At 43.6% G+C, this 23,813-nt stretch overlaps 2 protein-coding genes across 4 annotated transcripts in view; one reads left to right on the top strand and one right to left on the bottom strand.

The window, feature by feature from the left end:
- Positions 1 to 1,086, bottom strand: part of RPRD1B (regulation of nuclear pre-mRNA domain containing 1B) — a 51,922-nt gene extending 50,836 nt beyond the window's left edge. Inside the window, exon 1 of the mRNA XM_045885752.3 lies at positions 572 to 1,086. Coding sequence (XP_045741708.1) covers positions 572 to 722 — 151 coding nt within the window. The 5' untranslated portion in view covers positions 723 to 1,086. The remainder of the gene's footprint in view (positions 1 to 571) is intronic.
- A 118-nt stretch (positions 1,087 to 1,204) lies between these two features.
- The window catches only part of TTI1 (TELO2 interacting protein 1), a 45,471-nt gene continuing 22,862 nt past the window's right edge, over positions 1,205 to 23,813 (top strand). The window contains exons 1-2 of one of the 3 annotated variants that reach the window (XM_064573158.1): positions 1,205 to 1,260; positions 18,155 to 20,484. In XM_064573158.1, the coding sequence (XP_064429228.1) occupies positions 18,183 to 20,484 (2,302 nt within the window). In that variant the 5' untranslated portion in view covers positions 1,205 to 1,260; positions 18,155 to 18,182. Of the gene's footprint in view, positions 1,288 to 18,154; positions 20,485 to 23,813 lie in introns of all 3 variants that reach the window. The other 2 variants (XM_045885751.3, XM_064573157.1) reach the window with 2 other exon arrangements.

Genomic DNA, 23,813 nt, shown 5'->3' with positions numbered 1-23,813 from the left:
TTCACAGAGCCGTTCTGAGGACTAAGTGAGGATATTCGTAAAGGTCTTAGCATAGTGACTGGCACAGAATAAAGGCTCTGTAAGTGGCAGCCATCCTTGTCCTCGTTTTACAGATGAGAAAACAGAAGCACAGAGAGATGAAGAAACTAGCCCAACATCACTCAGCTAATAAGTAGCTAAGCCAGGACTCGATCTAGGCAGTCTTTCTCCAGAGTCCTCTGGTTCTTACTCCAAATGCCCAGCAAAGCGCCTGGCACACAACAGCCTAGGGCCAGTGCCCTCTACAAGGCTGTCGAGATAATAATAGTCTCAAGTGTCAGGAGTAGCCTGCGGGGAAAAGGGCTGGATGAACTGGGAGTCCGGGAACTTCAGCCAAGTATCTTAAACCTTCCCGGGCCTCAGTTTCCTTCTCCGAGAAATGGGGATAACACTGTCTCCAACCTCAGAAGCGCAATCAGAGGCCCAGGCTTGGAAAGCAAGCCTCAACTAAGCAGCTAGAGGAGCCTCGGGAGTGGGCTGGGGAGAGGTCAATCCGGGGGAGGGCCCAAGGGGCTGCGCAGGGGGTGTTTACCTTTGCGGAGCTCGCGGTGCCACACAGAGACGATGGGTCCCGCGTGCTTGCGGTGGTGGATGAGCCACAGGGACAGGGTCTGCACGCTCTGTTGAGAGTTGCTCAGCTCCGAGAGCTTCTTCTCCAACGCCGACTCGGAGAAGGAGGACATGGTGGCGGCGGTGGGGCCCTGCAGGGAGCGGCCTGGGCCGCCCAGTGCGGCGGGAAGAGTGACGGCACGAGGCCGGGGCCTCACCTGACTGCCTGCGGGGCTCTTTACTGACTGACAGACGGCCAGGGGGTAAGGAGGGGGAGGGGATGGGTCTCCGCAGTAACAGCCGGCCGCGCCGCCGCCACAAGATGGCCACCGACCTCTCACCCCGCCGCAAGCAGGGTCAAAGGGCAAGGGCCGAAGTAGCTGGGCACCGGGAGGCGTCAGAGCCACAGAAAAATGCCCCTCCAGTGGCGGCGGCCTCCCTGAACCTCGCTCAGGGTACTTCGAAAGCGACAGACTGGGAGGAAAGCGCAGTTCGGCGGCCTCCGGAAGGCGCTTTGACCGCTCGCGCCCGCACGCAGGCGCAATGAGGCTCACCGGAACCCTTTCTCCCGCTCTGGCAGAACCTTTCTGGCGCTGTACGGCGCGCTAGTTAGTACGTCACTTCCGACGGGGTGGAGGAGGCGGGAGAGTGAGGGAAAGGCTGGAAGACGAGGTAAGGGAAGAGTGGCGGGAGCGAGAGGTAACCGAACAACCGGGAGCTCTTGGAGGGGAATCCCGAGGGGACACTGATGCTGAGTGATCAGGACAGGGTACGGGAGGGGGGACTCTCTCCCTCACCTGGCAAGCCCCAGGCCGCACTCTTCTCCGTAGACGTCCTGCTCTCTGGCTGTCCACCCCCCCACCCCCCCGCCAAAAGCTTCCTTTGGTTGTGCCAAGCCACCCACGTGCACTTTTCACGCCTTGGCTCTTGCTGTTCTTTCTCCAAAGGTGACGCCTCCCCCCCTTCTCACCTGGTGTGCTCCCACTCAACCTCCAGGACCACCCTTCAGTGTCCTGTTTTGACGTTTAGTCTGTGACAGCACCGCCATAAAACACACCTTTGTGCCCTTAATTTGGTTGCTTCTTTCAGGGAATTACATGCCGCCCTTGCCCTCTTGGGAGTCCATTTGACTGTTTCTGAAATTTAAGCAATATGTTAACTTTTTTGAGGGTGGGGGCAGGGAAGTCCGTGGTTCCATTGACCTTTCTTTGAAACACTATTCGAGACTGTGACCTCTTTGCCTATTTTTTAAAAGTTTTAAATTCCAGTTATCAATTTCTCTAATTCCAGTAGAGAAATTTGTCTTTCCAGCTGCTATTGGGTTGGTAGTAGGGAATTAGGTTTTTGTAGACAAAACAGTTTTTAAATTTCCTGATTATAGTGGAACTTACCAGTTATGGGCAAACTCCAGTTAAGAGACATTCTTCTAGTGATGACTGTTTTTTCTCTCACTGCACCGTATTGTAGTTCTTTGCTTAGATGCTTTCACTCCTCTTCCAGACTAGAATCATCATGATCATCATAATCATAGCCAACATAGTGAGCAATTGCTATGGGCTAGACATAGTTTTCACATAGTAACGCATTTAATCCTCATGACAAAGCTGTAAGGCAGTTATTATGTTATTCTCATTTGGCAAATGAGGAAATGGGACAGAGAAGTTAGGCGAACTACCCAAGATCACATAACTAAGATTAGAGGGAAAGGACTGCATCTTCATCTATTTTTCTCATCATGCCACCTTATTCATAGCTGATTGCGTGAATTAATATAAAAAAGGTGAATGCGCTAAAATTACGCAGTCAATATCTAGTCATAATTGTAATCTAGGGCCTTTGAGTCCAAATCTAGACCATGTTTCTGTATTAAGTAGCACTGTCATATACTGAACACTTAACACCAAGTCACTTTGTACTAAGCACATTACATACTTTGTTTTATTTAATCCCCACAACATTTTGTGGGATGAGGACTATTATCACTATTTGAAAGATGAGAAAACATAAAACATGGGTGAGTAATCTGTCCAATATCACTTGGACATAGAAAATGACAGAGCTAGGAGTTAAATCAAGGTTATCTGATCCTAAAATCTTCACTCCTGAGCCACTGATTCTTTTGGCAAATAATTTTTGAGCACCATGTCTCAAGCACTATTTTAAGCAAAAAGAATCTATGTCCCCAGAAGCTTACCTTCTACAAGAGAAGATAGGCTAAAAAAACATGCAAGTATAAAACAAGTCAGAAAATGATACCTACCTTGAATAAAAATCAAGGAGGATAAGGAGGATGAGGAATGCATTTGTGGGAGGATAGGAGTCTATTATATATGCTGGTCAGAAAAGGTCTCACTGATAGGGTGACATTTGATCAGAGCCCTGAAAGAAACAAGAGAACAAGCCGTTTGCTGTATGGTGGAATGTTGTTCCAGGCAGAGGGAAAACCAAGTGCAATTGTTAGACCATTATTGGCATTTTTGAGGAACAGCAAGAAGGATGGTAAGGCTGGAATGATATGAACCAAAAGGCTGGAAATGAGCTCAGAAAAGTAGCCAGGGACCACATGACATAGACCATATCACATGGGGACTTGTAAGCAATAGGAAGGATTTTGGATAATACTCTGAATGAAATGAGAGTTCGCTGACTGCTTTTGAGCAAAAGAGAAGCATTGTGGCCGTTAGGCAGAGAACAGCAAGGCTGCAAGGGTAGAAGCAGGAAGAGCAGTTGAGCAGCTGTTGTAATAACCTGGGTGAAAGGATGACTCAGACCAGGGTGGAGGTGGTGAGAGAGGGTCAGATTCTGAGGATTCTTTTAGAGGTAGAACAGGATTTGCTGACAAATTAGATCTGTAAAACAAAGATGAGTCTATGTGGCTCCTTAGGTTTCAGCCTAAGCAACCATAAAAATGGGAGTTTGCATTTACTGAATTGCAGAAAGAGCTGGCTTGGGGAGTAAAAGCAAGAGTTTAGATTTGTACATGTCCAGGTGGAAATGCCTTATCCAGGTAGAGCTTCTCTCATAGGCAGTTGGATTTATGGGTCTGGAGTTCAAAGAAGTGATCTGATAGAGATAGAGATATAAATATGGGAGTCATAAGGGGGAATAGGTGTAGAAAGAAGAGAGGTTGGGGCGCCTGGGTGGCTCAGTCAGTTAAGCGTCTGCCTCAGGCTCAGATCATAAAAATCCCTGAGTCCTGAGATCGAGCCCCCGGCCCCGCACCACGTCGGGCTTCCTGCTCTGCAGGGAGCCTGCTTCTCCCTCCTCCTCTGCCGATCCTCAGCTCATGCACGTGTGTGTGTACTCTCTCTCAAATAAGTAAATAAAAGGAAAGAAGAGAGGCCCAGTGACTGAGTCCTCAAACACTTCAACATTTAGAAGTCTGAAAGATGAGATGATACAATCAAGTGATTTTTCTTCTTTAGCCTATTAATTACACTGATTGATTTTCAAATATTGAGTCGACCTTCCATCCCTAGCATAAACCCTACTTTGTCATGGTGTATAATTCTTTTTACATGCTGCCAAATTATATTTTATAATATTTTGTTCAGGATTTTTGCATCTGTGTTCATGAAGGAAATTGGTCTGTAGTTTTTTTTTATTTACATATTGTCTTTGTTGGGTTTTGGTATCAGGGTAATGCTAGCTTCATAAAATAGGTTGGAAAGATTTCTTCGTTTTTCTAGAAGATTGTGTAGAATTGGTGTTAATTCCTTAAATGGTTGGTAGAAGTTCCCAGTGAAACCATAAGGGCCTGGGGATTTGTTTTCTTTTTCTTTTTTGAGTTTTTAAATGACAAATTCGATTTTCTTAAGTTATAAGGCAGGTCAAATAATCTTTTTTGTATTACTTGAGCTGTAGTAGTTTCTAAGGAATTCACCATTTCATCTAAGTTGTCAACTATATGTGTGTGAAGTTATTTGTGGTATTCCTGTATTATCCTTTGATATCTCTTTGTCTGTCTTTCCCCCTTGTCAGTCTTGCTAGAAGTTTGTTGATTTTATTGATCTTTTCAAAGAACCAGTGCTTTGTTTCATTGATTTTTCTCTATTTTCTGTTTTCAATCTCATTGATTTCTACTCTGTATTTCCTTCCTTCTGCTTGCTTTGGTTTTATTTTGCTCCTCTTTTTCTGGGTTCTTAAGGTGGGAGTTTAGATTATTGATTTGAGACCTTTCCCCTTTTCTAACATACCTATTAACTACTATAAATTTCCCTCTCAGCATAGCTGTAGCTGTGTCCCACAAATTTTGATACATTGTATTTTACTTTCATTCATTTCTATGTATCTTTTAAATTTTTCCTTGAGCTTTCCTCTTTGATCCATGGATTATTTAGAAATGTGTTGCTTAGTTTCCAGGTGTTTGGAGATTTCTAGTTTGATTCCATTGTGGTTGGGGAAGGTACTGTACTCCGTGTCATGGCCCAGGATATGATTTATCTTGGTAAATGTTCTGTGGGCACTTGAAAGGGTATTCTTCTGTTGTGGGTTGGAGAGTTCTTTAAATATTGATTAGGTCCTGTTGGTTGAAGGTGTTGTTGAGTCCTTCTGTTATCCTTGCTGATTTTCTACTTGTTTTACCAATTGTTGAGATAAGAATGTTGAAGTCACCACCTATAATTGTGGTGATCACCCATATTTCTCTTTTCAGTTTTAATGCATTTTTGCTTCACACATTTTGTGGTTGTTTTGTATTTAGGATTTGTGTCTTGACATAATCCCTTTAGTATTGCTATGTCTTCTTGATGGGTTTACCCTTTTAATGGTTATAGAATGTCCTTTTCTATCTCTGGTAATTTTCTTTGCTCTGAAGTCTATCTCATGTTAATATAGTCACTCTTGCTTGCATTTGATTAATGTTTGCATGATAATATCTTTCTGTCTGTCCTTTTACTTTTAACCTACCTATATCATTATATTTGAAGTGAGTTTCTTGTAGACAGCATAGAGTTAGGTCATATTTTTTTTTAAAGGATTTTATTTATTTATTTGAGAGCGAGAGAGAACGAGAGAGAGAGAGAGCACAAGCAGGGGGAGTGGCAGGCAGAGGGAGAAGCAGACTCCTCGCTGAGCAACAAGCCCGATGCAGGGTCCTGGGATCATGACCTCACCGCAGGGTCCTGGGATCATGACCTGTGCTGAAGGCACACACTTAACTGACTGATCCACCCAGGCACCCGAGTTAGGTCATATTTTGTAATCCACTCTGAAAATTTCTATTTTTTCGTTGGTATACTTAGACCTTCTATGTTTAATATAATTATTGATATGTAGAGCTTAATCTTCCATTTTATTTTTTGTTTTCTGTTTGTTCTGTTTTTGTTTCTCTATTTTCTTTTTCCAGCTTTCTTATAAGTTACTTGAACATTTTTTAGAATTCCATTTTACTTATCTATAGTGTTTCTGAATGTATCTCTTTGGAACCATTTTAATGATTCTTACAGGTATTACATTATTTGTACATAACTTATCTTTACCACTACTAATGAAGTATAACAACCTCACTTCCCTTTATGTCTCCTTACCCTCCCCTATTTATAAGGTAATAGTCTTAAATATTTTTTCTACATATACATTTAGATCCAAATCAGACAGTGATATAATTTTTGCTTCAACTGTCAAACACAATTTAGAAAACTAAAAAGAATAAGGAAAGCCTATTGTATTTATACATATCTTCACTTACCACGTTCTTTCTTCCTCCTTGACATTCCAATATTCCTTTTTTTAATGTGTCCTTTCTGTTTAAAGAATTTCCTTTAGCCATATTTTTAGAGCAGGCCTGCTGGTGTTAAATTCTCTTAGGTTTCCTTTATCTGAAAATGTCTCAATTTCCACTTCATTCCTGATGAACATTTTTGCTGGGTGTAGGCTTCTGTCTTAACAGTTCTTCCCCCCCCTCCCCCCCCCAGCACCTGAAAGTTCCTGTGCCACTTCCTTCTGGCATACATGGCTTCTGATGAGAAATCCATTTTCATTCCAATTGTTTTTCCCTATAAGCAAGGTATCATTTTTCTCTGGCTGCTTTCAAGATTTTTTCGTCATTCGTTTTCAGAAATTTAATTATGATGTCATTATAATTGATGTAAATTTCTTTGGGTTTATCCTGTTTGGGGGTCACTGAGCTTCTTGAGTATATAAATTTATATTTCTTGCCAAATTTGGGGGATTTTCAGCCATTATTTCTATGAGTACTTTTTCAGACCCACCCTTTTTCTCCTTTTCTTCTGGAACTCTTAGATCTTTTGTTATAGTCCTGTGGGTCCCTGAGGCTCTTTTCAGTCTATTTTCTTTCATTTGTTCAGATTAGGTAATTTCTATTATTCAGTTTTGCAGCTCATAGATTCTTTCCTGTGTCCTCTCCATTCTGCCTTTGAGCTCATCTACTTACCTTTTTATTTGTTATCGAATTTTTCAGTTCTAAAATTTCCATTTTTTTCTTCATATCTCCTGTTTATTTGCTGAGGCTTTCTATTCTTTCATTTGCTTCAAGCAAGTTCATAATTGCTCCTTTTAATCATGGGTGCTTTGGTAACTTTGTCAGATAATTCTCACATCTCTGCCATCTCAGTGTTTGATGTATTGATTGTCTTTTTTCTTTTAGTTTGAGATCTTCCTGGTTCTTGGTATGATGAATGATTTTTGATTGGACATTTTTTGCATTATGTTCTGACACTCTGGATCTTATTTAAGCCTTCTGTTTTAGCTGGCTTTCTCTGACACCACTCTGGCAGGAGAACCAAGTGTAGGTAGAAGTCCAGAGTCCTCCTTCAGCCTCCTTTGACACCCAAGGGGAAGGGCTCCTCATTACTTCCCAGTAGAAGTGAGAGTCCCCGCTCCCCACTTGGTATCCACTGCACTACACTAAGGGTGGCCTCACTATCACAGGACAGTAGCAAAAGTCCTAACTGTCCACTAGGCCTCCTCTGACACTACCCCGATGGTGAGGGAAAGGAGTATATATTCTTTTTTTTTTTTTTAAGATTTTATTTATTTATTTGAGAGAGAGAATGAGATAGAGAGAGAGAGCATGAGAAGGGGGAGGGTCAGAGGGAGAAGCAGACTCCCTGCCGAGCAGGGAGCCCAATGCGGGACTCGATCCCGGGACTCCAGGATCATGACCTGAGCAGAAGGCAGTGTCTTAACCAACTGAGCCACCCAGGCGCCCAGGTGTATGTATTCTTGATGTACACCCTTCTCTAAGCTAAGAACCACTTTTCTAGAATGTACTGCCTACCAAAAAACTTCTTGTCTAGTAGAAGGTATAGGCACATAGTATTAGTGTAGTACAAAGCACGGTTCCACAAATATTCTGTAGAGGACAGCTGTAAATGAAATGAGCCTAAAGTAATTTCAGGAAGGATTTATGGGAAGTCTCCTTGATTCCCCTCCTCCACCTCTATTTTGTATACTCCTTAGTGTTCTGTTGTATACTCCTTCCTTGCAGGGCTAGACCCTCCAGTTAACTTTGTGGGTTTTTTTTAACTTACTTTTTTTTTTAAAGATTTTATTTATTTATTTGACAGAGAAAGACACAGCGAGAGAGGGAACACAAGCAGGGGGGAGTGGGAGAGGGAGAAGCAGGCTTCCCGCCAAGCAGGGAGCCCGATGCGGGGCTCGATCCCAGGACCCTGGGATCATGACCTGAGCCGAAGGCAGACGCTTAATGACTGAGGCCACCCAGGCACCCTTTCTTTGTCAAGACCTTAGCACAGTGCATGGCACATAGTATGTGCTAAGGAAACATTTGAGGTAGAAAAAAGAACAAGTAGGAAGCTACAAAATTTCAAGTATACTGGAGGTTTAATGTTTATCCAGCTTCTTTTACTCATTTATTAAACAAACAGTGCTTGGCAGACACTGTACCAGATGCTGGGAAAAATTACAAGTAAAGCTGTAGCACTAAAAAAGTATACTGTTCAGTTGCAGAGGTGCACAAATAAACCAGCCACTTTATTTTTTTTTTAAGATTTTATTTATTTGTCAGAGAGAGAGAGAGCACAAGCAGGGGGAGTGGGAGAAGGAGAAGCAGGCTTCCCGCGGAGCAGGGAGCCCGATGCGGGGCTTGATCCCAGGACCCTGGGATCATGACCTGAGCTGAAGGCAGACGCTTAACGACTGAGCCACCCAGGCGCCCCTAAACCATTCACTTTAACCCCAGGCAGTAGTCCTCCAGTACACTCTGCACACTACTGCCAGATGGATCCTGAGCAAGTACTCCTTTCATCACCTGGTTCTTATTCTTCAGAAGACATAGTTTGTGTAGAATGTGTACAGTGTGGGAGTCCCATGCCTGGCTGGTTTGCAAACTTTTAAAATAGATTCACAAACGTACCTACCATCCCCACCACCCCAGTATAGATTCTGATTCATTAGCTCTGTTGTGGGACCCAGGAATCTGTGCTTACATTGTTCCCCCTTGATTCTGATAAACAGACTGGGGGGGGGGGGGCTCTGGTATAGTGGAAAGTGTGCATATAGCCTTTGGAGTGCCACGGGCTTGAGGTGAATTCCAGGTCTGCCATCACTTGCTGTGTGACGAGGCATCACTTCACCTCTCTGAGCTTTGTGTTACTCAGCTGGTGGATGAGGAATTTTTATGTACATAAAATATCTAGTATATGCCTGGCATTTAGTGAAGTGTTTTTCAACAAATACTAATTCTCTTCCTTCTGTTCAAAAACCTGTATTGGCATTTTGTATGTCTGAACTCTTTTCTTTGGAATCTAAACCCAGTCTTTTTATCCATATGGTGGTTATTCAAAGTTAGAACTTTTGGAGAAAAGTCTTATGTACCAAGTTTATGTTATGTTGAAGAAATTGAAATTCATGGAAATCACACAGCCAGGTGTGGAGCGAGGACTTGAATCCAGATAATCACCTCTGGGTTCTTATTCTGTCCCTGTCCTAGAAACAACCTAAAAGTAGCCTAGCCAAAGTCTAGAGCTATGATTGCCCCTTAAGAATGAATCTAACAAGATCCTCCCGTAAAGGATGATATCAGCTACCTGTAGGAATGGCCCCAAGAGAAGAAGAAGATGGCAGTTTTTACCCAGAATCCAGTTCAGGCATAGCTGATATTAAAGCTCTACCAACGAGAGAACCAGACCTTAGAATATGGCTGTTGACTCAACAGGCATTTACTGAATACCTGCTGTGTGCCAGAAGCAATAAACAAACCTGTCCATTATCACTCTTCTAGAGCCTATATTCTAGTGAAAGGAGAGAGACAAATAACAGGTAGATAATCTGGTTTGATGGATGGTGCTAAGTGCTATGGAGGAAAACTTTAAAGTCAGGGAGAGGAGATAGGGAGTGCCAGGGTGGGGAAGAGGGAGAATGGATTACAGTTTTAAACAGGAGTGATCAGAGAAGGCTCACTCAGAATTCATGTTTGAGCAAAGCCCTAAAAGCAATGAGAGGGCAAGTCATGAGGAAATATGGTGGAACAGCAAGTGCAAAGGCATAATGTTGAGAATGTCAGCCCGGGTGAAGTGTGGCTCACTTGCTGTGATGGCATCTCTATCTTGTCTCTACATTTCTAAGATGCTTTGACTTCCTTCCTCCTGGCCTTTGCTTGTAACAGCTATTTTACCTTGAGCAGCCTTCCCGCGTAGCCCTAAACATGTATTCCCCGAACTCCAACACAAATCCTCCTCCCTCCATGAACATTGCACTACTGAAGTTTATTCTTTTTCAAAATGTCTTTTGTACTTCTTTCTTTTTTTCTCCCTTGTTCACTTCTTGATTGTATGATATTACCTTGTGACCTATCATCTTACCTTTAAGTGTCTGTAAGGTATATCACCTTATCCTGTGCAGATTGCCCCATTTGTCTTCACCACCTAAACGCCATGGCCTAGGGGTGGTCCCTAGCCCATCCCTGTGACGAGGCAGAGAGGGAAGGGGAGACCGGGGAGAGGCTGGGGGGGGTCGGGCTCACCCATGTACTGTGATTGCAGATCTCTTCCCTTGCCTCTCCAGTGACTGCTTTCCGTGACCACAGTCTGGGTATACTGAGCTAGGAAAGGTGTAGTTGGCCATCAGCAATCCAGAACTGGTTATTCAGGCTTATGTTTATTCAGTCTCTGTCTGCCACAGTTGAACTCTGGGTGGTTTTCTCTACTCAGCCAGAGAATCCACTCTTTCTGAATGCCTCATCCCAGTGGGCCAGAACACCCCTGGTGCCATCAGTTATAGAAACATCAAACTTTGCAGCACCACTTTAAATAATCAGGGTTGCATTTTATAGGACTAGAATCTGGGATTCCTAAATCTCTAAACAATTCCTTTTGTAATTGACATGTTGTCACACAAGTGTGATCTCATGGCCATCTCATAAAGGTATATGATTGCCTTTTATAGTCATGTCAAAGTAGCAATTTGGTATACTTTCTTCCTTACAAAAAGCTGGTTTATGTATTTCTGAGTCTATAACCTATTCTTTTGAAGATCTCCAATTGTGGTAAATCTTCATCTATATAATACTCCATTGAGAGAATATACCACAATTCATCCATTCTACTGGAGATGGGCATTCAGGTGCTTTCTGTTCAGGGGCAGTTGTGGATAGTGTATTCTTGAACACACCTTTTGGTATATTTATGTATGCATTTCTGTTGGGTATTTATCAAAGTGGAATTACTAGGTCATAGAGCATGCCTATGTTTACCTTTAGAATAATAGATCCTGCCAAAGAGTTTTCCAAAGTAGTTGTACCAATTTACAATCCTACCTGCACTGATGAGAGTTCTTGTTGCTTCATTTCCTTGCTAACACCTAGTATTTTCTTTGTCTTTTTTTTTTTCCTTTTTCTCAGCTCAGCCCTTCTGGTGGGTGTGTAATGATATTTTATTGAGGTTTTATATTGCATTTTCCTGACTGATGTTGAGTGTCTTTTTTCATATGTTGATTAGCCATTTGGACATCCTCTTTTTTTTTTTTTAAAGATTTTATTTATTTATTTGAGAGAGAGAGAATGAGAGAGAGCGAATGCATGAGAGGGGGGAGGGTCAGAGGGAGAAGCAGACCCCCCGCTGAGCAGGGAGCCCCATGTGGGACTCGATCCCGGGACTCCAGGATCATGACCTGAGCCGAAGGCAGTCGCTTAACCAACTGAGCAACCCAGGCGCCCTAGACATCCTCTTTTTTGATATGTCTGCTCAAGTCCTTTTCCATGTTTTTGCTGGGTTGTCTTCTTAATGATTTATGAAAAATCTTATCAATATGAGTGTTTTGTCAGATATATAGCAAACATCTTTCCTCCTTTTATGGGTTGTCCTTTCCCTGTCTTAATGGCATCTTTTCAGGAACAGAAGTTCTTAATTCTAATGTAATCCAATTTATCCTTTTTTTTTTTTTTATGGTTAGCCCTTTTCTGTGTCCTGTTTAAGAAATCTTTGCCTAGGGGCGCCTGGGTGGCTCAGTCGGTTAAGCGGCTGCATTCAGCTCAGGTCATGATCCTGGAGTCCTGGGATCGAGGCCCGCTTCGGGCTCCCTGCTCAGCGGGGAGTCTGCTTCTCCTTCTCCCTCTGCCTGCCTCTCTGCCTACTTGTGCTCTCTATCTGTCAAATAAATAAATAAAATCTTTAAAAAAAAAAAAAGAAAGAAATCTTTGCCTACTCCAAGATCACGAAGATGTTCTTCTCTGTTTTCTTAACATTTTCTTTACATTTCACATTTAAATCCAGTGTCGGATGGAACCAAGACATAGATACTTTTTCCTATGGATAGCCAAATGACACAGCACCTTCTATTAAAAAGACTATTCTTTCCACCAGGTCATTTCAACTTTACCTTTGTGAGGTATGTGGATCTGTTGCATATGAGGGAGCTATTCTGTTCCATTAGTCTGTCATTCTTTATGCTAATAATGCACTGACTTGACTTATCAGTACCTGTACAGTAAATCTTGAAATCAGATAGTGAAAGAACTTACACTACCACAACTTACCAACCTAATTTCTCTTCTTCAAGATTGTCTTTGCTGAAGCGCCTGGATGGCTCAGTCGGTTAAGCGCTGTTGGCTCAGGTCACGATCCTGGAATCCCAAGATCGAGCCCCACATCAGGCTCCCTAAACAGCGGGGAGCCTGCTTCTCCCTGTGCCCCTCACCCCACTTGTGCTCTCCCTCTTAAATAAATAAAATCTTAAAAAAAAAAAAAAGATTGTCATTGCTATTTGAGGCACTTTGCATTCCCGTATCAATTTTAGAGTCATCTTATTACTTTCTACAAAAGTCCTGTTGGGATTTTGATGACTATACCAATGATTTTCAAAGCCGTTTTTGCTTCCATGGGGCATTTGACAGTGTCTGGAGAAATTTTTGGTTGCACCTGGGGGAATGCTACTGGTATCTGGGGGACAGAGGCCAAAGATGCTAGTAAATATCTTACAATGCATAGGACAGCCTACCACTAACAAATAATTATCAAACCCAAAATGTCAAAGGTGCCACTGTTGAGAAAGTCTGGATTAATATAATCATTGTTTCAGTGAGCTTTCGGTCTACCATTTTATTATTTTCTATATGAGCCAGTGGTTTTTCTTCTCTTTTCCTCATTTTTTACCTTTTTTTGGATAATTCAGAAAATATTATCGCATTTTTACTGCTGTCTGAACTTAAGTATATATTCTTTTACAGTTCTTTTGGTGCTTACCCTACAAATTCCAAATTATTGTACCACCTCCTGATACTACTAGACTTTTAATACACGTAACTCCTTTTACATCACCTGCCATGCACCTTTGCGCATTATTGTCTTACATTTTGGTTTTATATCTATACTTAAACTGCAAAAGACATAATTACTGTTTTGTACAGTTAGTATTATTTTATATTGGTATATTCCATTGTTCTTCATTGCCTCCTAAATAGCCATGCTTCTGTGTAGGTTCGTTTTTCCCTTTATTTTTTTCCTTTAGTGCAGACCTGATAGCAATGAATTCACTTAGTTTTTATCCAAAAACATCGTTATTTCACATTCAGTTTTGAAAGCTGGCTTCATAGGGTATAAAATGCAAGCCTGATAGTTATTTCCTCTTAGCGCTTTAAAGATGTTCTTCTACTTCTACTGTCTTCTGGATTTCATCATTTCTGTGGAGAAGAATCTGTCAGTCTTACTGCTCCGTTACTTTTAAGATTTTTCTTCTTAGTTTCAGTTTATAACAGTTCTACTGTGATATGTCTGTTTTTGTCTTTGTACCGCCAACCTGGGTTTGCTGAGCTTCTTGAATCTGTGGGGTTGATCTCTTTCATGTGTTTGGACATTTCTCAGCCGTTTGTCCCCCAACAGCAGCCTTCTCCCAGAAGCCGTGTAGTTTGAGATCTCTAAAAACTGCAGGTTTGTCCCACCTCAACCCCACATAACCACATTTTAAAAGCATTATGGTTTCTCTTTCCTCAGTGACAGCCCTCGGCCTGGGCCACACTGTAATCCTGAGCTCATGCGAGGGTCGGCAAATGCAGCAAGGGCAATAAAATAAAATAAATAGTAAAATTTAAAAAAAGAAACAGCTATCGACTGTTGACTCACTGAACATTCACCCCTGGCTAGAGTATTCATCCACCTAGTCCTTGTTGCTTCCACAACTACTTATGCTTTAAGGAATTATTTTTGTAATTTATCTGGCTTTTTCTAGTTGTCAGCAAGAGTATTAGCCTGCCAATACCCTACCATATCCAACTTCAAGGTAGAAGGGGCCCGATGTTTTTGAGTGCTTGTCATGTGCCAGATGCCCTTCTAGGTTCAAGGTATAGGATTGCCCAGTCTAAAGTAACTTAAGACAGATGGATACAAAATCATGCAGCTTACGATGTTCCATAGTAGTGGTGTGCACAGTGGTGAATGTGAAACAGGACAAAGGAGGTGAATGTGAAGGAGCGCCACCTGCTTGGGAAATGGCAAATTTTGTCATTTTACGTGGCTGTAGTTTCAGGTGGAAGGAGTGAAGCCCTGAGAGCTGAGGTTGCTGAGATAGGCAGGAGCCTGATGGCCAAGGGCCCCGCATGCCATGGTGAATAGGTGGGCTAGGGAGCGCAGTTGAAGAATTTTAAGCAGCAAAGAGTGATCAGGTTTTTGTTTTAGAAAGATTACTTACATGTCATTGTGGAATGTGGATCCAAGAAGGGCAAGCACACGAGACCAGGGGCCCTCGAGGAAACAATTACAGCCAGTCCAACAATAAATAGATGGTTATCGTCACCAACAGATTTGAAAGATGTTGAAGGGGTAGAATTGATGAAATTTAAGAGAATGGTGGCATTAAGAGGGAGATGGGAGAAAGAGAGGCTAAGGTTTCTAGCTCAGGTGAAGGCCGTAAATCACCAAGGGGACACCGACAAGCCAGCAGAGTTCAGTTTGGGATGGATTGTGTGTTCCCACTTCATTGGCTCTATTGCAGTTTGTGTTGTACAATCTGAGAGCATAGTTCAGGGGGGCCCCAGGTCGTCGTCTTGAAACTCCTGAGATGAATAAGAGAGATGTAGGGCCCCAGGCCATTGCCTTCACTCCAGCTTCAACCAGACCCTCTGATTTATTCTACCTTGTGTGCTGGGCTTCCACTTAAACATTTTATTTGAAATAAGTTTTCCATGCTAAAAGAAGAAAAAACAATTTACTAACAGTTTTTCCTTCCTCATTCATCTGCCCATTTTAGATCTCTGTTTAGAGTTGTTCATTTGAATGGAATCCTTTCTCAAGTATCTTCCTTGGGAGGGTGTGTGGGTAATGCCCTCTCTGAATCCTTGCTCCTGTTCTTGCAGTCTGACTGGTGACTGCTTGCCTGTATATAGGGTTTGGGGGCCACGGTCCTTTCTTTGCAGTCCGTAGATGCTATTCCATCGTCTTCTGGTGTCCCTTGTTGCATATGAGAAAGCCAGAGCCAGTCTTCTAAGTTGTTTGTTTCTTCCTGAAAGCATGTGTAATTTTCCTCTGTCTCTTTTAGCATACAGGAATTTTACCAGAGTGTGACTAGGTGTGTGTCCTTCTGTCTTTTCAGTCTCCAGATAAATCTTTCTGCAGCTCAGGGAAATGTTTCAGTTGTTTATTTGCTCTGGCTCCTCCATCTGGTCCTTTCTCTCCTTCCAGAATTCCCAGCTATTTACGTGTTGCTTTTCCAAGTCTCACGAGTTCCGTCTCTTTGTAGTTTTGTTCTGAGTTTTAAAATAGCTCTACTTGATCTTCCAGGCCACTGATTGGATCTCAGTAATTAACCATCTTTTTAAAAAAAATCCCATCAATTGAGCTTTTTCGGTGTGGAAAATCATGTTTTTAAAATTCTAAAAGATATCATTCGCCTTGTGATCAGACTTTTTTATTGCTCTTATTATTTTTCAAATTCTCGTCTGTCTCCCTTAGTGGTTCTGTTAGTCTAAGACTCACCACCTCAGACTGCTGGGTCCCATTAAGTGGCTGTCTTCCTTCCCTTCTGTTGTTCCAACTACAGTACCTCAGGCAGGGGACAGCACAGCAGCCTCTGGGTCATTCGTGTGTGAGCCAGTGCCAGTGGGAAGGCAGTATCCCTGGCCGAGCCTTCTGGCGTCAATAGCTTGAGAAAGGGCAGATTTGAGCTTTCTTCCTTTCATAGCTTCTGGGGGGTGGTCACAGAGACCAAGAGATATCCCCCCAACAAGCCTCACAGTGACCAATATTGCCCTTCCTTGCAGAAGATCATGGGGCTCTGTGGACCAGACTCTCTCCAGGGTTTTAGAGCCTGATTGTTGCCCTGGAGCCCTCTCCTGACCCAGGAGGAAAATCCGGCACTGACTGTCTCTCTCTGGGCTGAGCAGATCTTGCCCACACTCACCAGGCACCACTTGCCTGCCAGCCCTGTAGTCAGTGGGGCTCTGGAGGGTTCATTGGATTGGGGACAGGAAGGGGCATCATCTGTTCAGAAGCCCCCAGTAAGTTGAGCCCAGAGAGAGAGAGAGATTGGGAGAGACAGACAGACTGACAGACCCCACCAGCCTAGACAATCTCTAACCTCCCTCCAGTGCCAACATTTTATGATTGTACGTGTTTATGGTCTCCAGCTTCAGCTCAGTCCTCAGTACCCTTGGGCCACACTTTTATGTCTTCCCAGCATGCTCTGCTTCCCCAAAGGGAATATTTGAGACTTTTATTTCTCTCCTCAAGCCCTCTGTTTACCCCGCCCTCCCCCTTCTTGTTCACTGTCAGCCTATGACTTTGAATTTCTCCTCACAGAGAAAAGAGACTCTCTGGTATTAAGTTGCTCAGTTCGTTCGCTCACCTATAAACCTGTCTCCTTTCACTGCCTGCCTGCTGTCCATCTTTCCATCCTGCTGGACTCTCTCTTCTCCCATGATTTCTGTGATGGTGTGCGCTCCTGGTTTTCCCCTTTCTCTGGCTACTCCATTCTGTTTTGTTCCGCTCTCCATCTCACCCAGCTCTGACTCTTCTTCCGTATCACTGGCTGCCAGGGGGTGTTCTCGGTGCGTAAAGTTGATCCTATTAACTTCCACTTAAAACCTCTCCATGACAGGAACAGGTGATGGAAGTCAAAATAGAGGTTACCACTGGGCAGGGGAGCAGGAATCAACTGTAAAATGGCTTGAGGGAGCTGGAAATATTCTTTGTCTTGTTTTGGGTGGTGGTTATATAGATCTCTACATCACAAAAACCCACTGAGCTGTACATTAAGACTAGTGTATTTTACTCTATAAATGTTATACGTCAACTTGAAAAAGATAAAACTGGGGTGCCTGCGTGGCTCAGTCAGTTAAACGTCTACCTTCAGCTCAGGTCATGATCCCAGGGTTCTGGGATCGAGTTCGGAGTTGGGCTCCCTGCTCAGTGGGGGGCCTGCTTCTCCCTCTGCCTCTGCCCCTCCCCCCACTCTTGCATGTGCATGCGCGCTCTCTCTCTCTCTCTCATAAATAAAATCTTTTTTTTTTTTTAAAGATTTTATTCATTTATTTGAGAGAGAATGAGATAGAGAGAGCATGAGAGGGGGGAGAGTCAGCGGGAGAAGCAGACTCCCTGCCGAGCAGGGAGCCCGATGCGGGACTCGATCCCGGGACTCCAGGATCATGACCTGAGCCGAAGGCAGTCGCTTAACCAACTGAGCCACCCAGGCGCCCCATAAATAAATAAAATCTTAAAAGAAAAAGAAAAAGGCACAACCTTCAGTGGCTCTCCATTACTACCACAGGTTAAGATCCAAACTCGTTAGCATAGCCCACAGATTCCTGTTATTCCTCCCTCAAGTCTGGCTCAAGCCTCTTCCTCCTGTGAAACCTAGCCTGGCTTTCCCAGGCTTCTGACGCATGGGTCTCCCACACTCACTCAGGACCGTGAGCACAGGCCCGTCCCCCGTTCTTAGCAGCCTGTGTTGGAACTGTCCAGCTGCTTCCCTCAGTAGACCGGGGCCCCCTCAGAGGAGCAGCCACCTCTCTTCAGTTCCATTGCTCCCCTAGCACCTTGTGCAGTGACTGACACATAGGCCCCCACTAAATGTCTGTTGACTGAATGACTGCAGGTCCACTTTGAATTTGCTTTGAGCCTTGACCTTTACTGAAAAGTGTTCTTCCTCCGGCCTGCAGGATGCTTCCTCAGTGAGGCTACTGCACAATGGCAGTGTTCGATACTCCTGAGGAGGCCTTCGGTGCCTTACGCCCAGTCTGTGTTCAGCTCACAAAGACCCAGACGGTGGAGACCGTGGAGCACCTGCAGGCGAGGTTACAAGCTGTGAGTGACTCCGCCCTTCAGGAGCTTCAGCAGTACATCCTCTTCCCTTTGCGATTTACGCTGAAGACTCCGGGTCCCAAGAGAGAGCGCTTGATCCAGAGCGTGGTGGAATGCCTCACGTTTGTCCTCTCTTCAACATGTGTGAAGGAACAAGAACTTCTCCAGGAGCTCTTTTCGGAACTCTCTGCCTGTCTGTATTCGCCCAACTCCCAAAAACCCGCAGCTGTGTCCGAGGAGTTGAAATTGGCTGTGATCCGTGGCCTCAGCACGTTAATGCACTCGGCTTATGGGGACATCATCCTGGCTTTTTATGAGCCCTCCATCCTGCCTCGTTTAGGATTTGCTGTATCTTTACTGTTGAACCTAGCAGAACAGGAGAAATCAAAGCAAATTAAAATTGCTGCCTTAAAATGTTTACAGGTTCTACTCTTACAGTGTGACTGTCAGGGCCATCCGAGGTCCTTGGGTGAGCTTGAGCAGAAGCAGCTGGGGGATTTGTTTGCTTCTTTTTTACCTGGAATCTCAATGGCACTGACCAGGGTGATCACAGGAGACTTTAAACAAGGGCACAGCATTGTCGTGTCTTCCCTAAAGATCTTTTACGAGACAGTGAGTTTCATTATGGCTGATGAGCAGCTCGAAAGGATCTCAGAGGTCCAACCAAAGCCTGCAGTGGAGCATAGAGTCGCAGAGCTGATGGTTCACAGGGAAGCCAAGTGGGTAAAAAACACCAGTGACAAACTGACTCTCCTTCTTAAAAAGATCATTGAGTGTGTTTCAGTCCACCCACACTGGAAGGTCAGGCTGGCACTGATAGAACTCATCGAGGCCCTTCTTTTGAAGTGCAGTCAGTCCCTGGTTGGTTCGGCTGGACCCCTTCTGAAGGCTTTGGTGGGTCTAGTAAATGATGAGAGTCCTGAAGTCCAAGCCCAGTGCAATAAAGTTCTGAGACATTTTGCAGACCAGAAAGTAGTGGTTGGCAACAGAGCCTTTGCTGACATCTTGTCAGAAAACCTGCATTCCCTCGCCACGTCTCTTCCCCGCTTCATGAACTCCCAGGACGATCAGGGCAAATTCTCTACTCTCTCCCTGTTACTCGGTTATCTGAAACTCTTGGGCCCCAAAGTGAACTTTGTCCTCCACTCTGTAGCCCATCTTCAGCGCCTTTCCAAAGCGCTCATCCAAGTGCTAGAATTGGATGTGACTGACATCAAAGTCGTCGAAGAGCGGTGCTGGAATTCTGGTCACCTGAGCGCTTCTCCGGAGACTGCGGCTCCGCAGCCGTGGAGCCCAATGCAGAGGAGATATTTCCGCTTCTTCGCCGATGAGAGGCTTTTCCTGCTCTTGCAGCAGGTGTGTCAGCTTCTCGGTTTTTATGGGGACCTCTATTTGCTCGTAGATCACTTTATGGAGCTGTACCACGAATCTGTGGTTTACCGGAAGCAAGCCGCCATGATCCTGAATGAGCTGGTTGTGGGGGCTGCTGGGCTGGAGGTGGAGAATCTTCATGAAAACCATATTAAGACAAGCCCCGAGGACCTGAGGGAGATCGTGACATCTATACTGGAAGAATACACAAGCCAAGAAAACTGGTATTTGATCACTTGTATGGAATCTGAAGAAGTGGAAGAGGAGCTAACAATGAAGCGTTCAGGCCTCCAGGCCATCGCATGTGGTGCATACACCTGCCAAGTGACATCTTTTTCAGCCTTCTCAAAGCCAAGTCCCACTATCTGCTCCATGAACAGCAACATCTGGCAAATATGCATCCAGCTGGAAGGGATTGGCCGCTTTGCGTACGCACTAGGAAAAGACTTTCGTTTGCTCTTGATGTCAGCCCTCTATCCAGTACTGGAGAAGGCTGGGGACCAAACCCTGCTCATTAGTCAGGCAGCTACCAGCGCCATGATGGACATTTGCCACGCTTGTGGCTACGACTCTGTGCAGCACCTGATCAATCAAAATTCGGACTATTTGGTGAATGGGATCTCTTTAAATCTGCGTCATCTGTCTCTGCACCCCCATACCCCAAAGGTCTTGGAAGTCATGCTGTGGAACTCGGACGCTAGCCTGCTTCCTTTGGTGGCAGATGTGGTTCAGGATGTCTTGGCCACTCTGGATCAATTTTATGATAAGAGAGCGACTTCCTTTGTCGGTGTCCTGCATGCCCTGCTGGCAGCATTAGGTACATTCAGAGCCCTTTTTAATGCTAATTTCGGGGAAGGCCTAGTATCCTTGTTTGCCTAATCTTATCTTTTGTTTGTGTGTGGTTATGCTGTGGAGGACATTATTTGAATAGTTGTTGGTCCAGTCCTACATGTTATGCCAGGGTTCCACTGCTTTTTATATATATATATATATATATATACACGTAGATATATATAAAATATATGTATATATTATATATATCTCATAGATGTTATTAATATGTATGTTACTATATAGTAATATGTAATGTATTTTAATATATACATATATGTAATTTTAATAACACACATATATATACACACATACACACTCTTAATAACCTCTATCATATATTGAGCTCCTGCTCTGTGTCAGGGACATAAACCCTGCAGACTAAATGTAAACATCATTTTTATTTTACAGAAAAGAAGAACTAAGGCTCAGTGAGACTGACTTAGCCAGGGTCACACAGGCAATAAAGAGTAAAGTCAGGATTTATGACAGTTTTGTTCTTTTCAGTAAACCAAACTGCTTCTGACAGTACGTGGGGTTAGCAGTATCTGTGCTAATGGAGAACAGGAATAACAGGAATTACTCAGTCCACAGATGCGCTAGAGCGTTACTGTCCACTAGAACTTTCTGTGATGATGGAAATATTCTATATATGTTCTGTCCATCACAGTAGCCATGGTCCTTTCTTGGTGGAGATTTTAGTTGTTTCCATTCTTTTGCCACCACCACAAAAAAAAAAATTGCTGCAATGAGTATCTTTATAGGTCATTTTGAACATGTCTGAGTATATCAATAGGGTAAATTCCTAGGGAGGAGTATTGGCTTAGAGGACAGTACATTTAATCTGGGGGTTTTTTATTTGTGTTTTTGTTTGTTTGTTTGTTTTAAGTAATCTCTATACCCAATGTGGGGCTCGTACATGTGGCTAGTGTCACTGAGGCACTGAATTCTTTATTGTAACTTAAATAGCTACATGTAGCTAGTGACTACCATACTGGACAGAGGTCTAGAGACTTTCTTTTAACCTTTGAATTGTATGAGGTGGTTTGAGTTTCTCTCCTTCCTTTTGTCCTATTGGGTATCTATTGGAGGTGTTCATAACCATTAAAATGGCAAAGTTTTGGACAATAAGAAAAAGAATCTCTCAATTAGATTGTCTTTGAATGAAAAAATAACGAGCTGTATACTTGAGTCCCTTTTATCCAAAGACCATATCTCTAGTATTTATCTCAGCCCAATAGCCTCCATGGTAGGTGAAAATGTCACTGACCTCATTTTGTCAGCCCAGAAATCCAGGATTTCTTACATGTAAGAAAGTTTGCCACAGCAAGGAGGGTGGCTGGAACAGAGACCTTCGTCTGCCCTGTACCTGATACCATTTCCAGTGTTCATTCATTCATTCATGAACATTCGCATGCCATCTAAATGTTTTTTTATTCATTCGTTTAATAAAGAGTAGCTGCCGTGTGTCAGACACTGTGCTTAGTAATCAGGATATAGCAGTGAGCAAGATGAATAAACTCTTCAACTTTCTTGCTCCTGCAAAGGAGATGACCAGTAAATCATTAAACAAGTTCATTTTAGAGTCTAATAAGCACTCTGAAGAAAACAGACAACCTGATGCAAGAGAGGAGCAGGGTAGGATACTTTAAGTAGAGTGATCAGGGAGGGCTTCTCTGAGGAAGCAACACTAGAGCTGAGACCTGAAGGCTGAGAAGGGCCCCTCGGTATGTGTGGAGCTGTCCTATCCTTATGTTTTTTTAAGAACCTTCGGGCAAAAGAAACAGGTGCAGAGCCTGGGAGAGAGGCCATTGTGGAGAGAGTAGTATGAGATAAAGCTGGTAGGTGAGGCGAGGATAAACCCCACATGGTCTTGTAGACCAACGGAGGGAGTTTGGATTTTATTTTGCAACCACTCGGAAGTCTGTGGACTGGACTGGTTGCTGGGATGTCAGCAGTGACCAAGAAGGACTGGACCCCTGCCCTCACAGCAGCACTGCTGAGCCTGGCTCATGGCTTCCGTGGTCTGAAGCTAGCCCAGACTTCCACCTTCAGTGCTTTGGGGAACTAGACTACATTGTCAGTTTGAGATTTTAGAACTATATTGAGAAAAGGCCTATTAAATATATCCTCTCAGGAGATAATCTCAGTTGGGGCCTTGAAAAATGAATTGTCTTGGGTTGCTGATGTCTTTGGTCACCTTGAAAGGAGAAACCCTGTGTAGCGCTTTATTTTTTTTAATTGAAGTGGAAGAGGAAGGGTCTCCACTGTAGAGAGAAAAACGAGGATGATTAACATTGAGTTGAGGGCATCCTACGGAAAGAAGCAAAATGGGGGATGGCTTTCCTGAAAGTGTTGAAATCACCCCAAATATATTTGCATTTGAAATGGTGAGCCACACTGAAGTAGAGTTGGTCAGTCGTTCACGAATCAGAGTAGCACTGCATGCTGCCGTTTGTTTGTCTTTGAGTTGTCTAACTGATGGCCACTCTCTCATTTTTAATTTTATTTTGAGAGAGAGAGAGAGAGAGAGAGAGAAGGGGGAAGGGGCAGAGGTAGAGGGCAGACTCCCCACAGATGTTCGATCTCACGATCCTGAGATCTTGACCTCACTGATGGCCACTCTTTTAAGATGGGAATGGAACTGTGGTCTCAGAGAACCTCTAAAAAGTCTTCAAAGGACCCAGCACATGTTTTAGAAAATGGAGTTACCATAAATACCAGTGTTCCACAGCCATTGGCTGAAAAGCATTAGGTGCCACAGTGAGGGCAAGAACTACCAGTTCAGTTACTGCTGAGCACCACCTACCAGTTGGCCGATGACTCATAGCAACAAGAGTAGGGTAGCTTTAAAAGTAAGAAAGAGTCCATGCCATGCACCTTAGCACTGAGAGGCTGTGCCACATCCATACGTGGAGGGCTGCCACCTCGTTTTCATGGCTGCGTAGGATTCTGTTGTGTGGCTGCACACAATTTACTTAAATGGTCCTTTCTTGGTGGAGATTTTAGTTGTTTCCATTCTTTTGCCACCACCACAAAAAAAAAAATTGCTGCAATGAGTATCTTTATAGGTCATTTTGAACATGTCTGAGTATATCAATAGGGTAAATTCCTAGGGAGGAGTATTGGCTTAGAGGACAGTACATTTAATCTGGGGGTTTTTTATTTGTGTTTTTGTTTGTTTGTTTGTTTTAAGTAATCTCTATACCCAATGTGGGGCTCGAACTCACAACCCCAAGATCAAGAGTCACATGTTCCACTGAGTGAGCCAGCCAGGCACCCCACATTTAAGTTTTGGATGGAGAGTTTCAAACT

Source organism: Mirounga angustirostris, unplaced genomic scaffold (assembly GCF_029215605.1).
Source record: "Mirounga angustirostris isolate CCGP_5_RB_7025 unplaced genomic scaffold, mMirAng1.0.hap1 SCAF_10, whole genome shotgun sequence".
In the NCBI taxonomy this organism is placed as follows: domain Eukaryota; kingdom Metazoa; phylum Chordata; class Mammalia; order Carnivora; family Phocidae; genus Mirounga; species Mirounga angustirostris.
The sequence above is the reverse complement of the archived record's forward strand: the minus strand, read 5'-3'. Positions and strand labels throughout refer to the sequence as shown.